Source organism: Corvus moneduloides, chromosome 11, assembly GCF_009650955.1.
Source record: "Corvus moneduloides isolate bCorMon1 chromosome 11, bCorMon1.pri, whole genome shotgun sequence".
NCBI classification, from domain to species: domain Eukaryota; kingdom Metazoa; phylum Chordata; class Aves; order Passeriformes; family Corvidae; genus Corvus; species Corvus moneduloides.
In genome coordinates this window covers 10,579,001-10,599,508 of record NC_045486.1, presented here as the reverse complement: position 1 = coordinate 10,599,508, position 20,508 = coordinate 10,579,001, and the positions used below count along the sequence as shown (strand labels likewise).

Here is a 20,508-nt window from a genome sequence, read left to right as displayed (position 1 = left end):
CTTACCTACTTTCAAGCACCAAATGCCATGCTAAGTGAATGTGGACTGAAATAAAATAAAAAAAGATAGCTCTATTGTGGGTTTTCAATCAAATGAAATTAAGTACTGTCAGTTTATTAGATTTTAGCACTCAAATCACTGGTGCCACCTAAGCCTAGAGGCCACTATTACTTGTTTAAAAACCCTGAAGTTAGTCAAAAAAAGGAAAACAAGCTTGGTTTTAATGAAAACCATCATAAATGCTTTCACTGCACAGGGCTTGGCTCCAAGGTGCCTTCCAACTAAGGCAGCTTATCAAAAGGCTATACCCTAGCAGGCAAAAGCTTTTTTTTTTTTTTTTTTTTTTAAATATATCAATAGTTGAAGCCAAAAACATTATCAATGTTCATATTACAAGATATTTCATCTTGGTGTTTTGTTGCAGTTTTTACTGTCTTACCTAATGCTGGAGTTGGACTCACAGGGGTCCAGGGAGGAGGTGGGAAGACAGGACTCAAGAGCCATTGGCAGTGCCAAGAACTGGGCACCCTCATGCACAGCCTGGGTGGGAACATGAAGCATAAATCAACAGCTTGGGGGTGACAGAACAGGCAGAAATCAGGACTTCCATCTTTTGAAATGGAGATCAATTTGCTGCAGTCATAGTGATAGTAAATTCTTGCACCTATTCTGCTTTTCACAAACTCTTTTGATCCCTATTATGATTCCTTTAAAAACGGTACCTGTTGTCTTTCATCCTCCAAGATCTTACAAAAGAACTGCTAAATCAAGAGCCTGTTAACTTTCCAGGGAGCAAAGGAGTTTAAGAAGTACAAGGTAGTGCTGTACTGAAGAGAAGGGAGAAGGCAGTCTGGTCTGGTGAGTGAGCCTGGCAGGAGTGCACAGAACTCTTCTGGGCAGAGGTAGACAGCCAGAATTTGAGAAGAAAAGCTATAGATGCATCCTAGGTGTTGAAACACGTGCATGTCCTCTCTTTCCACTGCATGCAAAGAATTAACTGCCCGGATATTGTGTTACAGAATGTCTTGTCATGATGGATGGACATCTTTCCCAAAAGCATTTGGCACCCCTTAGGCAATTCAGAGGATGGTTCACAGGAAGGAAGCTCTTTGACCTGTATTACGCAGGGAGTGAGACTAGATTTTGAATGGCTCATTCACAATCCAGTCTTTAAAAAAACCAAAACAAAACAGGTGAAGGCACCATTTGGGATTAAATTGGCTGAAAAGAAATATCACAGTTCAGTGAAAGGATAATTTTTGCCCATAATAAGTCTTTTCGGCAGTTTTGACCAGCTCAAACCTTGAGAGCCCACCTCAAATGAAGCAGAAGGATACATCGGTACTACTGCAGCAGAGACAAAAAGCAATCACTGACAGGGTTCCCTGAGCTACCTTTTTCTGGTGAAAAGATGTTTAATCTCAAACAGAGGAAAACTGGAATACCCACTTCCAATATATACGTGGATAGGAAGTAAAGAGATAGAGCATGAGTTCTGAAATAAAAGCAGGAGTAATGAAAACTATCATTGGATATCTTTGAGTTTGTAAATTAGAGGCTTGAGACAACAGTTTTTAATTCTGGGCTTTGCTACAGACAATTTTTCCCAGTTTAGCAGGTAAATTGTCAAGAGCAAATCTCTTGTGACAGGCAGTAGACAAAGCAAAGGAAAAACCATTGGATTCAACAGACAGGGAAGATGAGGTGGCAAAAAGACATAGTGCCAACATTCAGCCTGGTAATACTTTATGCAGAGGGACTTAACTGTAGTTGTAATGCCTTTTTTTGTTGTATTTCTATAATACTTTAAAGAGAGTCCTTGTTACAAAAGTAAATTATGTGCCCCAAAGAGCACATGCAAAATTTTAGCACCTGTAAACTTACAGCAGTCCATGTGGAGAGCAACTGAAGAGAGGAAAACCAAGCTTAAGGAAATCTTTTAGAAAACATAACTCCTTAGATGAGTTGGGAAAAGCCAACAGCAAATCACATCCTGCTTCCCTGCTGTTCTCATCAGTCTGACATAAGCAACGCTTGTCCCAGCAAGATATAACAAGGGGTGGGCAAGGAGAGCCCAGCAGGGCTTTTTCAAGGAAGGTCACCTGGCCACATGTCCAGGTTAGCACCCTCTCTCTGCTCCCAGTTACAAGCCTGCTCTGATTCAGGGGAAAGGCACAGAAAATTAAATGAAGGCTCAAATCAAGGAGATTTACTGTGCTAGTTCAAGAGGTGGCTGAGATTGATACGGGTCCATGTGTGGTATGCATCAATCTCAGTGCCCACAGCAATAAGAAAATCTGTGCAAACCACAGGAAAACAAAAACAGCAAAAGAAAAAAAACAGGCAAATCAGGCAACAGAAGAGATTCACTTCAGTGCAGTAACATTTAATAAAAGCATAAGCCAGGGATCAAGGTGTGAAGCAAGCAAATAGATTTAGGTGAAACCTATCTCCAACAGCTTTTTGCATCATCCCATGCGTCAGTGCACCAAGGCATCTCATAGCCAGGTTTGCCAGCAATGGGGTGATCCCCCAGCGGGAGCTCCCAGCTCACAGTGCAGCCTCCACCGTTTGGGAACCTCTTTTAGCACTGCAAAGAGAGCTGGTACTGCAGGAAGGTGACATCATAGGGGAAGACATTCAATGCAGTAGGTGGCAAATCAGGTGCTTTATCCCAGATTTGCACTGCATTTTGATGCAAAGTGCTTAAAAACCAGTGGGAGTCAAAAAATAAGGAAGAAGTTCCAGACAGCATTAACTATTTTAAAAGAAAGATTTCTGGCACCCCATTTAGACTTGTTTCCAGCTTATCCACGAAGCTCCGCTAAACCCTACTAAGACTTAATTCCCATAAATGTGATTCTCCCTCACAGTGTTCAGCTAAGTAGCAACGTTTCAAAAAAAGTAAATACCAAATCGTGGGAGTTGGATTATTCATTCATGTGGTAAAAAACATTATGAGTACATACAGATGTTCCCACTTCATGACTGATCTAAACATATGTAGATTTTAGACTCTGACACACAAACCATCTATTATGCAATGGCCCATGTACATGCTGCTTCTATCCTAGACTGTGTCAGGAGGATTCACAGGAGCTGTGTGAGAGATGGAATAAGCTTATAGCTAAAAGACTAAAGAAAGTTTAAGCAAGAGCCTCACTTAAAATGAAAGGAAGGAGGGAGAAGAAGAGAAATCAAAGAGTCAGGGAATATCAGATTTAGCAGGACAACAAGATGAAATATGGAAGTTTCAAAGCTCCAAGTTATTTGATGTTGGAACTGGTGCAGCCTGCCCTCATCAAACTAGCTGTTGAAAATTTGTCTGAATTGCCCATTAAATCTTGCTTCCAACAAGCTCGGCTCCTGTGTTTGCCCACTTCTTGCTTCCCATCAAGCCTTGACTTAGCTTCAGGCTCTGCCAACATCCCATCCTCCAAACAGGCGGATGTCAAAGATCAGCAGAGCACCACTGGGATGAAAGCAAACATCTGTTTAGTATAAAAGGTGGATGAGACCCCACTCCAGCAGAGTTATTAATGTATTCCAGCTGTTTTCTATGGCTGCCTTCATGCAAACTGCTGTGTTTTACATCACACAGCTGATGCGAAGCAGGTGGAGAACCCAGTCTCAACTTCAGCCAGCACAAGAATTCACAAAAGACATGGAAACTCCTGGTGAAATTCAGAACAAGTTGCTGCAAGTTCTGCTCTGTGACCCTCTGAAAGAGTCATAAAAACACTTCTTGTGAGTACCTGTAAGCAGAGACCACCTTGGGATTTTCACATGGAAATCCTGCTCTGTGCAGAATTCAAGCCCCGTAGTTCTGTAGGTTAATTTTCCCTTGGGCTTTTTTAAAATCCAAAACCATGCCAATCAAAGGATTAGCCAGGAGCAAGGTGCCAGCCACAAGGAGCCACAGGTTGGGAAACAGGAACACTGGTTAAAACAGCACTTGCAATTTGGTGAGAGTCCAAGCTCTCCCGACCATCACAAACGCCAGAGGGACTGGCTCGTGGCAGACTCATGCCTAGGACTGAGGAAAAGTCAGTTTTGCATTGCCCTAGGCAGAGAGCTGCTCCCCTCTGAACAAGGGAGGGCACCTGGATGGGAAGCGCAGAGGCGCAGGAGCTCTCCGGGGCTGGGTTGAGCAGCTCCAGCAGCGCAGCTCCAGCAGCACAGCTCCACCTGCACCCCAAACCTGCCCTCTCCCCACGTACCACAACCCGAGGCCAGGCAGGTTTATACCAGAATAAGGCCACATGTCTGAAAAGATGCAACACGCACCTGAAAGGTTGCAGCTGGGAGTTTTACAGCCTCCAGACGACAGGAAGTACCAATGAAGTCAGGAAAGTTCAGGTGTAGCTAAAGACTGCAGAGTCTTGGGAAGAGGGAAAATGCATATGACAGCCTTTCTCCAGGCAGGAGCACAGACCATTAAATGTAATGCTTCACATTATGCTTCCAAATACCCACTTAATTTTGATTCAGCAAGGCACTCGTGCTAATAAAAATTAAAACCAGCAGGTTCTGTTGCGTGTGTAATGGATGTGTGGAAGAGCAGCACGCGCAGGTATATCTAAAATTAACTATGAATACTAAACCTGACTACTTTCCAAGTCCAGGGAAGTCTGGGGAGCACTGCAACCACTTGGATGCAAGCCCTTGGCAGGGTGCTGTGCAAGTGCCCACCCAGCTCCTCACCTCATCAAGGGTCTTCAGGATTATGGGGGGACATCCCCACACCAGGTGCCTCCCTTTCCCACCTCTCTAACCCCCAGATGGAGTCTGGATTCTCTGAGAACAAATATTGCCCAGAGTTTACCTCTTGCCACTGCATGCCAGAACCAAAGGCAGCTGCTGATGATACATTTCCACAAATTTTGCACAAGTATGGATGTCTGTGGGTCCACAGCGGTGCAAGAGAGCTAAGCGTGTGCTCAGGGAGATGAGAGGGAAGAGATTGTCTCCCTGAACGTCAGATACAGCAGGTCCATTTAATGACTAAACACACATGACTGTTTGCTTATAAAACACAGTGTCACACAAATCTTCTAGGAGGTAATTGCCTATTATAGCTCATGGTGCTGCTGGAGTCAGCTGCTGATGATAAAGGGTCCTTTCAAAAGGAGGGAAAGCCAGTGGAGCTCTGTTCGCCCGCCTCCACCACAGTTTCCAAATGTTTTGTTTTCCAGTTCCCACAAAGTGAATGCTTATCCCCCCCTCAAAGTGATGGGGCCCCTCTGCCAAGCTCACTTGAGTGAGAAGATTGGGGATAAATTGAAATACAAGAGGGAAGAGGAGTTTCTTTGATTCTTTTTTGAAGTTACTATTATAATTAATAATAAAATTTTCTCTGTTTTCTCAAGCCTCTTGCCCAGCCTCACAAATCATGGCACCTATCTCTCGACTGTCTCTGCAGCCAGCCTGGAGCTGGGTGATATTTGCGACCACCCTGATGGCAGCAATCACCTCCCATGGTCTGGCTACAGCAGCAAGGAGCAGGGAATGGCAGGGAAAAGATCCACATGCTGCACAGCAAGAACAGGCAAGGGAGCAATGGACCACAGAGTGACACCTGGCTTTGGAGGAAAATAGGAAGCAATGAGTGATGTACCCTCTGTCTCTGAGCTCTCCTAACCTCACCCTGATTTTAACTCCACAGGTACAAGGTTTGTCACCTGGGCTGTCTGATCCAGATCTGTACACACCTGAGCATCTTCCCACTGATTCCAGGCATATCTCTGTGGCTCTATCCCAGGATGCCATGTAGTCCATTCCTACCTCAAACTCACATCCCTCTGATTCCCCTGCATGGTTTCACTGCTGCAGAGGCGTCAGCTGAGGATGAACCTGCAGAGATGGTGCCCCAAGATCCCCCCTGCTCCTGGGGACTGCTGGGCTGCAGGTTGGAGGCATTCTAGCAGCAGAAGCAGCAGAGCACAGCATCTCATGGCAGGAAGGAACAGGATCTGTTTACACAGTGGGTTGCATGGGAAATTCATTACATTATTGAAAAAAACCCTTAGCAAAACATATACCTTCATCTGATGCCAAGAGTTTAATCCTACCCAAATGGCACCATATTCCATAAAGAAATTATCCTCTGTAAATCACCGGGACAGGAGCAGGTCACATCCCTCACATTTCAGGGTGAACGATTCACTGCAGTAAGGACCCTGTACGGATCAGCTATCATGCCCACAAGGGGAAAGGAGGGGATCGCCACTGAAATCTTATGGAGAAGCAGATTTATTGCTGGGACAACTCCACTATGTGGGCTGGTGGGACAACACTGGGGACTGCTGGAGGTTTGACTCAGACCCTCATCATTTGCATGGTCATGCATGTGGTTGCTCAAAGACCGAGGAGCAGATCCATGCTGTAGCTTGACTATTTGGCTGGAAAAGCAGCTGTCTGGAGCTGCACCATCCCACCCTCAGCCTCAGTTGAGAGCTCTCACAGGGCAGGGACTGAGTGTGCTGGACCTCTGGGCTCCCCAGGTACTGATAGGGCTCTGAGGAGGGACAGAAGCTGGGAGGGAAGAATTACTTGGAATCTCAAACAAGTTAGTTTACTCAATCTCTGCAAACAACTTGGCACATGACCTCCAAAACAGAAGCACGCACCAGATCAAGGACCTACATCCCTCCTTTGGGGAAGAGGAAGATGCAATGAAGCAGAAGAATGCAACAAATCCTGTTTTCATCCACACACCTGGCAGCAGGGAGCCAGATCATACTCTTACAGCACAAGTTCTTGCCTTCCAGGACAAAAGCATGTTTATACTCTTTGAAACTGCTCCACAGTCCTTCTCACCACTGCTATTCTCCCCAGACATGAGCCAGTTCCTAACTTACAGCTTTGTTACGATAAATCACACAAGTGTTCATTACATATTGAGACTGGAAGTTGGAGCATTGCTGGGAAGAAAACCACAGTGCCTTCCACCTTGCTAACATGAACCTGCACAATACAAAACAGATCAGTTGTGAGAAGTGATTGAGTTGATCATCTCTTCATCTCTCAGCTACACTAAATAATTTACAGGGCCATTTTGGGCCTTTCTTTACCCTCCTCCCCACAAAACCTGCAGCTGCCAACTATGCTGGCATCTACAGCAGCTAGAAAACGAATTTCCCTGTGAAGCAAATTCTTCCAGGATGAATTGAATGAAGGCAGAGCTCATAATTGCACATTACTGAAAACATTTCTGATAAAAAAATGGGGAGATATTTTTATCCACATCTCCAGTTGAAAATTGCTGGGAAAGATGCTTATGAAAAGCCATCATCTCCAAGCATGTAATTATCAGATCCTTGAACAAAAACACACGGTCAAAGGAAAAAAAAAAAATACTTCCATTGAAATAAAAAAATCGGGGGTGGCAATTGTTAGGAATGGAGGGAGAGAAATTCTTCATCCTGTGTGATTTTGCACATTTCAAGTTACCAGACTGATTTGTAAAGCCACAGGTTAATAAACTTGGCAGCTAAGAACATCAAGCTCTTAGTAATTTTTTTTCGTTATGAACAGAATAATAATAATAATAATATTATAAGAAAAAAAAATCAGAAGCAGACTGGCAGTCAGACTGTCACAGACTCAGAATCTCCTAACGCCCACACAAGCACGTTTGTCTTGAAACTGAATTCTGCCACCTTGAATAGACAGGCGTACAATGACCTGGGGGCCCCATCCTATCAAGGCTTAAGACCATGCCTACCCTGATGGGATTACTCACATGCTAAAAATTATGCAGTAGCTGAACTGACAGCTGAAAAGAGCCTTAAATGTTCTTATGCCTGGTAGCATTCCATTGTCAATTGTTGAACATTGCTAAATATTTATTTTTGCTCTACTTTTTTTTTCTCTGGCTCTGCATTAGCACTGCCTTCTGATTATTATTACTTGTTATATTTAATTGTTTCTTTTATTTGCAACACCTACACATGCCTACACACAAAAGCAGAGGTGTCCTTCCCTCCAAGTTGCCCAGTACCTTTTTCTGACCTTCTGGGTAAAGTTGCATGATTTCCACTCTTGAGTTAGGTGGATAACGTCACAAGCAATAAACATTGGCATCCGCACACAATCAATTTTAACAGTCCATTTTCAAAAGAAATCAAATCCTACATGCCCTAACATATGCAAACACTTTGGCAGTGCAGTTACCCTTGGCTTCTATGGATTAATAAAACAGAAAAAACATTATAAAGAATAATGATCCTGGACATAAAGCCAAAAGCAAGACTTAACACACCACATGAAACTCAGTCCCCTTCTGTGGGTCACTCTAAGCCAGAGTGCACCTCTTGGCAGAGGCAATGAGATTTTCTTAAGCAGGCTGGCAGGGAGGTTAATGCCTGGGCTGGAAACTGGACTCCAACAGTTAATGCTGGAGAGAAAACCTCTATAGCAGTTGTTCAACTGATACTGTGGACCAACATTTGTATTAAAACTCTCTGGCCTCTGCACTGAAAAACATCCTTCTCTTAACAAATCTGTACTAAAAAGATGTGCTTGAACACAAACTTTTGAGAGGAAAACTCTGTAACCTCCATACTAGAGGAGGAAAACTGAATAAAAAAATAATTCATTTCTATAGGCCATGAAAAGCTGTAGGATATTACTTTCATCTTTTTTCTTCTACAAAGAGCAATTTCAGTGGAATGGGTCATCTCTAGAAAAGAGCAAGAATTCATTTTGACTGCACAGATCAGCTCATTTAAACTTAAAAGTTTAGTCAACAAAACTTTATAGACCTGGTCACCAAAGTCCTAAAGCCATCAGCAGGTATCCATAAGACCCTAAGGAGGAGGGTCAGTCACAAGGCTGAAGAACAAATAAAGCAATGTTCAGCTTAAAAAAACCAAACCAAAACAACATGCTACCAGAGTGGGGGCGAGAGAATGACAAATCCATCACCCTCTCTTTCAGTTCCTGGAGCTGACTCTCTGTGTGTGAGCTGTTAACACCAAATGAGGAGGACTAACTGCAAACCTGGATCTACCACAAATAAGTCATGCCCACTCAATTGCTTTCCATATGAGAGCAACATTTCTGGATAGACAGAAAATGCAAGTTGCTATATCTCAATTTTAGAAACGCTTCTGACACTGTTTCACATGCTATTTTTGTAAGTATGTTTGGGAAGCAGGATACAGATGATTATGAAGTGTATGCAAAACTGATTGGAAAACCACACACTGAGAAAATTCATCAGTTGTTCACAATCAGGAGGGAAAGGTGTATTAAATGAAGTTCTGTGGGGACCCTTCACCAGCCTGGTATGGCTCCCAGTTTTGACTAAATGACCTGGATGGTTGCAAAGAGATTGATCTTATTAAGTTTACTGACAGCTACCAGGCATGAGGGACTGGAACGAGGCTGGGAAGTAAATTTTGAACCCAGAATGACTCATACATGTTTGAAAAGACAGATGTACAATTTGGTAGAGGGGCATGCAAGCTACCAGACCCAGGCAGGAACAATCTGATGAATGAAGGATGAGGAAAATCTATCGAAGTGACATCAAGGACTCTTCAGATACTGTGGGCTGCAAACCAAATGTAAACCCACAGTGCCATGTCATATGCAAGAAGAGCTCATACCCTGGTACAAGTAAGGTGGGTATAGTCTACAAAATCTGTAAAATCGTCCTTTCATTTTACTGAGCACTGATAAAAGCCTTGGCTTGAATGCAGTCCCCAGGCTTGGGTACCACAGCTCAGTAACGATGTGGCCCAGCTGGAGTTCATGAAGATTGAATCAGTGCAGGCTGGTCAGACATCTGCAAGACCACAGCTTCTGGGGCTGGGGGGAGAGATGAATTTTCTATGCTAAAAAGAAGAGAAGGAGAAGAAAAAAAAGTATTATTACTCTCTTCAGATATTCAGAAGTGTGATGCACAGAGGGAAAGGAGTAATCTGTCATCTGTGTTAGGACAGGAAGCAAAGGCACCAAAATTGCAAATAATCAAAGCTTTTCCTTAATATCTCAGTTTACTGAATTAATTTGAGCTGATGTGATGTTTCCAGATTGGATATATTAAAATACAATGTGGATGGATGATATCATAGGTATGGCCGATACTATCTCAGGGCAGAGGAATAGCACAAACTCTCTCTGCCCAGTTTTGACTTAAGGAAATTAAGATCAATGATTCAGACCCAGAGATGTTTGTCTTGGTACACACACCCCAGTTAGTTTTTCTCTTAATCTTCCATTTGACTGCAACAGAGGCAAAGCTGACAAGTGACGTAAGCAGCCTGATGAGCAGGAGTTATATTAAATAGCACTATTGTGATGAATTCTTCAATAAGAAAGATAAAATCTTTCTTCCTAGGAGATTTATCTATGAAGATTTCCTCCTGTCTTATTCTAGTTCCTCACATTAGTTTTCTACCCCTTTCAGGCATGTTTTTCTCTATTCTTCCCCCTGCTTATTTGGCAAGCAGAGAGAAAACAGGGGAGCTGATCCCTTAAAAACCTAGAGCAGGAAGGGGCAGAGATCTATTAACAGGTCTCTTTTTCTGGCCATCCCCACCCTGCAATAAAGGGTGCAGTTTGCCAGTCTGGAAAAAGGGACAGGAAATGCTGCTCTCCTTAGTCTGCAGAGAATCCATCTCATGCTAAAAGCATGGCTTCTAATGGCAACAAAAAACCCCACACCTAAAACCAAACAACAAACCCAAAGAGAAAAGTACTGAAGATCCTCACTCATCTACTGTCTTTATTCTTCCTTTGCCTTCTATACAAATTGTATTTTAAAAAGATCAAAAATAGTGAAGTCACCCAAATGGATACATCTGAAAGACAAATGGTCATCTGTGCTCTCCTCAATTAACATTTGACTTGGGCTGGTTTGGGATGGGATCCTCTGTGGGTAACTTGGAGCAGCACAAAGGAGATTCAATGCGTTCTGTTGCTCTGCCCATTCCTGCAATGATCCTGCAGTAAGGACTAGCTGAATGTGAAGTTTGCTAGAGCAGGACATAGAAGGTGTTCCTGGACTTCAGAGAGGCCATAAAGCATTTCAGGGAAGCCCTCCAATAGCAGGACTACAAACGCTCTTGTGGAAACACACTATCACCCTCCTATCAGCAGAACCACTCACTCTAACTACAAGATAAACACTCCCCCCACCTCCCATAAAACGTCACTGCTACTTTGCATTTTCTGACCCTTCCATTCTGAAGGTCAGACAAAATCTCTCTATTATTAAAAAGTACCATCAAAAAAATCTGAGAGCAACTGAAGGAAAGAAAAAAAATCGCCAATACCCTAATAGTGGTGGGCCCAGAAAGCACTTCTGAAATGTTTGGGTGCTTCTTTGAAACAATCCATCTGGTTTCACCTATTCCACTTAAAATGCTAAAATGAGTGATAAGATTGCAATTCCCTTCATTGCTTCCATTCTAGATTTCCAGAAAGCATTCCCATGAAAGTATGGGCTTGGTCCTCAGGAACACCACATGCATAAGCTGTGAGGGTCTCACACCAGGGTAAAAAAGGCCTCCTTACCCACCCGGTGACTGCACCATTCCCTTGTACATAACACAACATTGACCCAAGATTCTCCAGAAATGTTTGGGGCTGACATCAGGAAAATTTCTCATTTGATCACCCAGCATCCAGACAATATCACCATCTGCAACAACACAGCAACCTTGAAGCACCAGGTGTCTCTGGTGACATGTTGCAAAAGCTTCACAAGAGAGCCCTCTGTGGCTGGTGGCATCGAGGAGACCCCTCCAGCACAGTCGGTGTCAGCCACCTCTGAGCCAGTGCCCTGCTCCTGGCTCAGCCCCAAGAGAAGTGTGAGCTCCTGCCAAGTTCTTTTGATCTTTCCATGGAACAAGTGCATTCCTGCCCTGTTAAGTCACACACCCAGACTCCCTCGGCCTATCAGGACTTATCAACGTGTCTCTGGCAGCTTCAAAATAAGCCCCAAAAATGCTTCTTCCTGTGCTGGTAGAGTAGGTGGGCATTGCATCAATCACCATCCATGGGATTAGGCAACACAGCCAGGCTAAGCTGCTTTCCACCTGGTTCATTTTACCCCCAGATTTAGGGAGGGAAAACAATTTTCTCAAGTTAGGTTCATGCTTTAGGGTTTCTTGATGCCAGGGAGAGGACAAAGTCAGTCTCACTACATCCCTTCAGGCAGTACAAAATGATTCAGAAACCATAAATTACCTCTGTATTTCCAACTCCAACATCTTTGCTTTCAGAAGAGAAATGCTTGCATCAGAGCTGAAGACAAGCTCCATGCAGCACATTCAGCTGCAACAAGCAAAGCTACAGCATGCAACAAAGTACCTGAATATTGCACTCAGTTAGAAATATAAAACCCCGTCCATCCTGGAAAGACTGGTGCCAGTATTTGATGTCTGCCCTTTGTAAAGGTGTCCTTCTATACACGTCTACCTACTCTTTTGCAGAAATGAAATACATTTTTTTTTATACTTTACAGTAATAGTGAATTGCTCACCCCAGGTATCTAAAACAGGAGTTAGCAGCTCACTGAAATGGCAGATTTCTAGAAGGAGCTGAAATATTTATTAGACAAGGTAATAGATTATATAGGAGGTGGGGCAATGGCAGTGATCCCACCACATTGAGCAGAGTCCCTTGCCCCCATCTTCCCTCCCAGCACCCTATTCACCATTGCTGAATGCCCAGACCATTCACGAATTGATCCTGGAAAATAAAGAGCTACATTTAAATTTTATTTTTTAAAAAGACAAAACAGCTCAGCAATATCTGAGGTGCCATAAGAACAGCCCCTGTGCCAATCTTCCAGGTGGAGAAGGAGAAGGCAGCCTGAAGGGTACTCTCCAGTGGTCACAGGGAGAAATTCTTTACAGAGAAGCAAAGATATAGTTCACAAATCAAAGCAATTAAGTTTGCATGCAACGGTTTGGATTTGTAAAACCACTTTCAAAGTAGCACATGAAACTGTTAATGATATTAAAGATACTTAAAGAAAATCAGATTAAACAAAAGTAAACTACTGGACAAGGGAGGAAAAAAAAATACAGACAAGGCTCACTCACCAAAGTCTGACTGCAAATCCTTTTTCAGTCCACAAAGCATGTCTGCTGTTATCTATCAAATCATTCAACTAACTGTAAGAGCCGCTCCGCTCTCTCTCCCTGCCTGCGCTGGAATCCCTTCCCAGCCAGTCCGGGCTGCCTCCCACCGCCGAGCGCGGCTGCAGCGCACACGCGGCTCCCGCACTTCCCGGCAGCGAGATCGAACACAAATCGTCCGGGGCTCTCCAGTTTGCGAGGACTCAGAAATGTGGCAATCCTTTAGGAAGAAATATCTTTACACGGCTGTTTAACGTGCGGGTCGCCAGTCCTGCGCAGTAATAGGAAAATGAAGGGTATGGGGGGTTTTTTATGAGGTCCTGAAAATCCCGTGCTAGTTCTTTCGGCTCCACTGGCCATCAGGCATTGCCAAGCAAAAGTTGGAAGAGCAGTGATTAACCGGAACAGCTGGTTGAAGGGGAGGCAGCCACTGAACCCTGACGCTCCGGCAGATGCAGCAAATGTCGAGCGGGCACTTCATTCCCGGCGGAATTCCACCCCGCGCCCCGCCGGCGGAGAGCGGGCATCATCCCGTCGAGATGTGCTGGCCCCTTCCTGCCCGAGCCCCTCGGTGGCTTTCAGGGGCATTTCAGACGGGGGGTGAGGGAATAAAGAAAGAGACGGGAGGAGGGCGGGCCGGTGGTGCTGCGGCGGAGGCAGCGCTGCCCCCGCGCCGCGCTCAGCGCCAGAACTTGGGCAGCAGCCCTCGAGTTGCAGCAGCAGCAGCAGCAGCAGCAGCAGCAGCGGGGCTGAGCACAAGAAGAGGCTGCGACTGCAGTGTTGCCTGACACACTTTCCTCTCCCCCACCCCCTCTTGGCAAGTGCTTGCAGAGCCTCCAGCACCTTTCAAGGCAATGTCAAGCTGCTGTCAAAGCATTACACTGCCTCCCAAACACACGCACACGGTGCTCGTAAGGGAATATGAGGCTGCAGTCTTGTGTCCTCCGTACAGCATTTGCTGAAAACTCGGTTTAACCCTTTCTTAGGAAGGGCGGAGGAATCAGCACGGGCAAAATGCATGCAAGTCCTGTGTTGAGATTTTGGCTAGAGGAGGCTTTGGGGGCAGTGCTGGGAGCCAGCTGGTCACAGGGAGTTTGGCACCCCAGGACAAGATGCTGCATGGCTTCCCTCGAAACTGCTGGTCCTGCACTGTGGGGGGGATAGGGCACTGTCCTAGGAAGAAATGGTTGCAGTAAACCAGTGCCTCCTTCCTTCACTACTAAAATGGAAAAGTTGGCTGACTTATGTTGAAGACCCAGAGCATGCAGGGTATGCCAGCGCCCTGGCCATGGGGCTGTAAGGGTGTGCACAGGGTCAGTCCTCCAGCACTGTGCAGGTCCCCTCCTCAGCCAAGCTGTGAGATGCAAACTGTGCCAACCAGCTCATGGCAATGTTCTCCATAGTCACCCTATTGCCTTGAGAACTACTGTCATCTATTACAGCAAGATTATACCTACGAACAGTGAAGAGAGATCAAGACATGCATGGACTAAGGCAAAAAAGGCATCTACATTTTTGTATGAGGGTCCAGTCATGGTTGATACTGCTACTAGATTTGTCTGAAGGTGGCCAAGAGGTTAAAAATTTAGAAGGAAGCTCATGGAGAGGCAGCAAGGTTAAGTCTTTTTTCCTTAGGAAAGAAATCAGGTTAAATCAAGAGGACCTAAACACATATGAATGTGCCAGCAGGAAATTTTTACAGACCTGGGGACCCTAAGTCTGCATGGAGGAGGATAACTGGGTTTCAGCCTAATGCCAGAGTTCTTGTTCAGATTGAAATGCAGCAGCATCTCTATTGTGGTTCCAACTCAGCTGTTTCATGAGTGGACAACTTATACAAAAGCAATAAAATTACTAAGTAATAAAAAACTACTCACAAAAGAGATATTTTGGTCCATAATTTGTTTAAAAGAAGTTGTTCAGTCTGACAATAGACTTAATTAGCAATTGAGGCAAAATTTATAATTAGAAATCTTTTCACACAGCTATTAATGCTTTTGCTGCAGAGAAATTTCATCTTAAAGGAAAAAACATCGCCAGTCGCACCACAAATACAAGAAGCTGCTAATTTGAGAATAGCCCATTGCTTTGGATGCCATGAAACGGATGTTTCCAAAATGGTGTTTTAAAGAAAAACCAAAAACAATTGTTTGTGTTTACACCACCATAAAATTCTTCCCAGAATATCTGCTGCACGAAGAAAGTGTGTGAGAAGACAGGTCTAATACACAGTTGAAGCTTCTTGTTTTTGTGGATGAGAACTGGCTGGAGCTGCGCCATTCCTCTGATGCTGGTGGAGAAGGAAGAGGCATTTGGGCATTTCAAGCCCAGGACTGCTGGTGGCATTTGTTGAGCTGCTTGGCAAGACACCAGTGCACCAGGAGCCTGAAGAGGATAAAGATGTTTACTTTATGGTTTCTGGCCAAAATCCACAAACACAACACTTTCTTCATGTTTCAGGTGGCACTATATTAAAACCAGTTGAAGTGAACAGCTTAAGTTTCTAATGGGGAAGGGAAAGGATACACCACACACCCCAACAAAACAAGGCAGCCCAAAAACAAATGGTATAGCATCAAAACGTGTAGGTGTCATAAGAGCATGAGGCATCAACCTGAACTATGGTGACAAACTCGAGGAAGAGTATATAGAGCTCTAATTTTTCAGGAACAATCTGTGCATTGTCCTGTACCTTCTTGACATAAACTTTAAGCTTGTGTGCTCAGAATTAGCAGCTTTCCAAAAATGCTCTTGCAATATCAACTACATACAAGCCTCACCTACGAATGTATGGTTTCAAAAAGAAGTTGATTTTGTGGAGGTGGGATGTTTAAAAAGTCTTTTCACAGGAGAAAAAAGAAAAGAAAAAAATCTCAGTTCTGTTTTTTTGGCATATTCTGATCTCCTATTACCATCCCAGGAGGAAAGAGGGTTTAGGGAATGCTTTCTTGCACCCTCCCCTGCCCGCTTCACTATAAAATGCTCAAGGAGAAAGACAGCACAGGCTGAGGACAGTCCATGGCTGGAGAGCTTCTGGGTGGTCCCTACTGGAAACATCCATCCATGCAGCCTCGTGGCTCTCATCCATACAACTGAAGTGGTGATGACAGTGAATAAGCCACCACTCTAGAGAAATGGGCATTTACTTTTCTCAGGAACAGGCTGACCTTTGAGTAAAATTCATGTGTTGTAAGTAAGGAGTATCTACCCTTCCATGCACAGACATGTACTAGTGCTCGGCTTAACATTTCTTGTACCCAACACATCCTGTCCTGCTCAGGAGCCTCATACATCTCTCCCCAGAGCTGCCTTACAAATCCTCCCAGAACCTCGGTGGGAGTGATGCTGCAAACCTTACATGGCCTAAATTGGTTGGGACGGCATTTACAGAATACATTTTTATGCAAACAAGACAAGGAGTACAGCAGAGGGAAGATCACAGGCTATTCAGAATATCCATTATTTAGTCCAATGTTTGATGGGTATTTGTAACCATTACTTATTTAAGCACATCCAAAAGGATCCTTGTCAGAAGTCACAGGACTGTGGAACACTCACACAAGATCCTGACATGAACCATTTAGCGCGGAACATGCTCTGAGCTGTAGAGAACATGGAGAGAATCTTACATCACTCCACATTAGGAAGCCTCAGGAGAATCTCTGAAGACAGCTGAATGAACATAATGAACAGTGAGCCACAGAAAACGATGAGGAAAAACCCCCAACCACATGCACTTACAGAGCACAGAGAAACTCCAAAGTTGCAACCGCATATGAAATGATATTAATAGCAACAGAAATTGCTTTGGGTTAAGGAAGATTCAGAAGAGACTGACACAGATGCTTTCTACTTTTTTTAAATTTAGATGTTAAATTAAGATTTTCCTTTGCCATCTCCTTCTTTTCATCCTACTTCTTCCATTTAATAATACACGCCTGCACATCAGGGTCTCCCTGGGGCTGGGGACTCATCTTCCTGCTCATCCACCCTCTCAAGGCTTGTTTCTGGCACAGCAGACCCAGTGCTTCCAGTTGTCTTACTGGGAAAGATGGTTTTTACTGGGAATTCTAACCATCTCTGCACAAAATCAAGAAGCTTGGACAGCCTGAACCTTTCCTTGATTGATTTTTGGTTGCAACAGGCAGGGCAGAGGAGGAGGGACAAAAGGATGACCCATCACTCTCTTGGTGGAAGAGACTTCACAGCTGATTACCCAGCTACCCACTGGCTGCATATTTGCTCCATTGCATCTGCTCCAATTTTACATAGTTGTGCTTATTTAGAAACCCCAGACAACTGCATATCAGCCTCAGGCCTCATCTCTGGTCTAAGCAGATGCCCTGATTTTTACATACAACCCCAAAATGCAATGCACCGTTTCATCAATATATTTTTATGGCAAATGGAGAAGGGACTTGAAAAAAAAAAATCTTTAAGGAAAAGGCTATTAAAACAGCTTAATAATGGAGCCAGAGGAAGAAGCCCTTTATTGTTCTTTTCTTTAAGTGCGAATTCCACCAGCCAGTCCTAAACATTAATTTATTACGGGTAATGAACACTGAAAGATAAATTAACCCATCCAGTAAGCAATTAGAACCCTTGCTGCACACACACATGCAGAGCACTGAGACAGAGAGCGCTGCTAAGGGTACTTCCAAGACCCCCATCCATTCTCTCCACCACCAGAGCACAACACAATGGTTCTTGCACATTTTTCTGGGTAATCAGACTAGGACACTATGGAGTTGGGGACCCCAGTGCTGATAAGAGAAACAGTGAAAGACAAATAGGCTGCAGTAAAGTACAAGGTCCTTTATTCCCCAGCCAGCTCTAATGATACAAAAGAGCTCGTTCAGGGACCTTGTTAGCAAAGGTCAGCCCAACAAAAATGAATCTTGGCTTTATGATGATTTTTTAAGCCAAATGGAGATGAGCTTGACAAGACACAGCAATAAGCAATACAGCAGGAGGTTAATGATCCACCAGCAACCACCAGCTCTGCCAGGGCAAGGTGGGAGTTTATGACCTGGTCCAAAAAGGAGGAGAGCTCTGGAAGTTGCACGCACAGCATCTGAAAGTGGGTTCAACACTTTCAGGTAGAGCATATTTCTCCCATTTATCTCTACTTCTTGGCTTTATGTACAGAACAAGCATTTTTTTCTGGGCAAAATACACCACCCCATTTGGGGATTCTCCTAATTGGTTTTACTTTTTACCCCCCTCAAATCTTTCACAGCTGGCTGATATCCCACAGCCTTGTGACACTGGTAAAATCCTCAAGCATGTGTATGGTTGGAGGAACCATGCAGAGACAGAACCGAGAGCAGCGCCATACCTCTGGAGGAAAAAAAATGCCTGATAGCTCCCATCTTCCCAGATTTTAGTAATCCATGCACTGGAACAACACAAATTTGTTGACAGCAAAAACAAATGGGGGGCAAGTAAGCACCTAAGCTTTTCAGTGATGGGACTGATTTCCAGTTTTAAGGTCATTAAACCGCTCCAATCTACAGCGAACGCATGGCAGCTGCACTTGGCACTTCAATACCTGCACCAGTGGCTGCCCTGAAAGGGCCTGTTCATGATCACTCCTCTTCAGCAAAAATGCTGTTTCTTCTTTATATTTTATTCATGTCACCAAGAATGAAAATAGTGATGGGTCTGTTAGCAGCTGGCCAGTATCCACCTTCCTTCCACACAATGGGTGGGCAATTTAGGTGAAGCAAGCTCCAACACAATCGAAATACAGATGAGAGAAAGCATTCTGTCACAGACCTTTGGATATAGAGAGAAAACAGGAAACTGGCACTGCAGCCCTCCAAGAATAGGACACAACCCTAGAGCTCAATCAGCCCAAAGGATGGCAGGAAGCAGAGGTATGATGTGTGGATGGGGCTGCAAAGCACATCAGCATCCCTGAACCCCTTACTATGTTACATGCCACAAGAGCTCAGGTCTTTGCAATAGTAGGGACTGAAGACTTCTTCCTCTTGATCCAAAAGGACCCAGTGCTTGAGCCCAAACAAAGGACCCTTCTAGTAGCAGGGATGTGGCCATGCCACATCTCACCCCAAAAGACAGAGAGGCAATGCTACAGCCTGAAGGACCAGTCTTAGCATCCAACTCCATTCCTGCCTGTGGAAAGAAAAACCTCTGCATCTTCCCCTTAAAGGCTTTTTCTTGGCTCTGGTCTCTTCAGAGGCAATGCTGCCAATGCAGATGGAAAAATAAGCAAGTGGGTCATCAGTCTTATCCGTTGTCACACAGTTTCCTTTCAATGAGTAGCAGTGTAACAATGCATTAACAATAAATGAAATGCCATGTTAACACTAATTTGCATAGTACACAGCCACATTGCTCTGCTGCCTCTATTCTCTTTCCAAACTCTCCTGACCTGCATATGAAACGAGATGAAATTTAATTGCTGGGGCATTCAGCAGAATCACTGAATTCCTGCTTAATGAGGCTTCATGTGTACTCTGTTGCATCAGACACCTTCTCTCCAAGGTGCTGTATTAACTAGTTCAGATATAAAATATTTTCCAAGGCATATTTTCATATGCATTTCAACAAAGAAACAGCAGGAAAAGCACTGACTGCAAAAGACAATGTTAGTATCAGTAGCGTGATAAGGCCAGTGAAATCCCAAGAGCACCAAGCTGTATTCCTCAACCAAAAAAAGCTTTAATGGCTTTCATATATCCTCTAGCATGCTACCATGCAGCATCTATGTTGTGCAACTCTTCTAGAAATGACAAGGCAAAGCTAGGTGAGACCTGGCCAAGGTCTGCATGGGAGACAGCCAAGAACTAGAAGCAATACCAATAATTTGAGTGACTCAGAAAAAGCACAGCCCATGTTGCACCCAGGCAGGAATCAGAGCTCCGGATGGTTTTGCATTCCGATATCTCAGTGAGCTCACTTCATTCAGAAGTCCTTGGCTGAGGAGCTACCTCATGCAAGGCACCTCAGCCTGCACGGACAAGCAGTTCCCTGAAAGGTCAGCTTCTCTCCTCTGTTTTTACTCAGACGTAGCACAGCCGCTACCAGCAGCACAGGCACGGCTGTGCTTCAGAGTCGCGCGTAGTGACCAAAGCCACCAAAGCAAGCGACAGTAACTCGTGGCAGCAGGGGGCACAAGGCAGTGCAGACAGGGGTGCCCAGCTGAGCGGGGACACAGCGCTGGACGAGGCCACGGGCTGGTGTGGGCTCCAGCCCCCAGCTCTCCGCCACGCTGGGTCGGCAGCACAGACCACGCCGAGCAGCACCAGTGCCACACTCAGCGGTGGCAGCAGGAGCGCGGGGAAGCCGGTCACAGACATGGCCCAAAGGCACCGCACCGCTCAGCCGGCAGCCTCCCAGCGCGGGGTGAAACCAGGTCAGGCTCCCCTCAGGAAGGCTCCCGGCT

At 44.7% G+C, this 20,508-nt stretch overlaps 1 protein-coding gene across 6 annotated transcripts in view; it reads right to left on the bottom strand.

Moving 5' to 3' along the window:
- The window catches only part of GRIP2 (glutamate receptor interacting protein 2), a 267,142-nt gene that overhangs the window by 69,880 nt on the left and 176,754 nt on the right, over positions 1 to 20,508 (bottom strand). Inside the window, exon 1 of one of the 6 annotated variants that reach the window (XM_032120775.1) lies at positions 13,062 to 13,840. The exons of the other annotated variants lie outside the window; for them this stretch is intronic. Coding sequence (XP_031976666.1) covers positions 13,062 to 13,101 — 40 coding nt within the window. The 5' untranslated portion in view covers positions 13,102 to 13,840. Of the gene's footprint in view, positions 1 to 13,061; positions 13,841 to 20,508 lie in introns of those variants that run through there. 6 annotated transcript variants of the gene reach the window in all.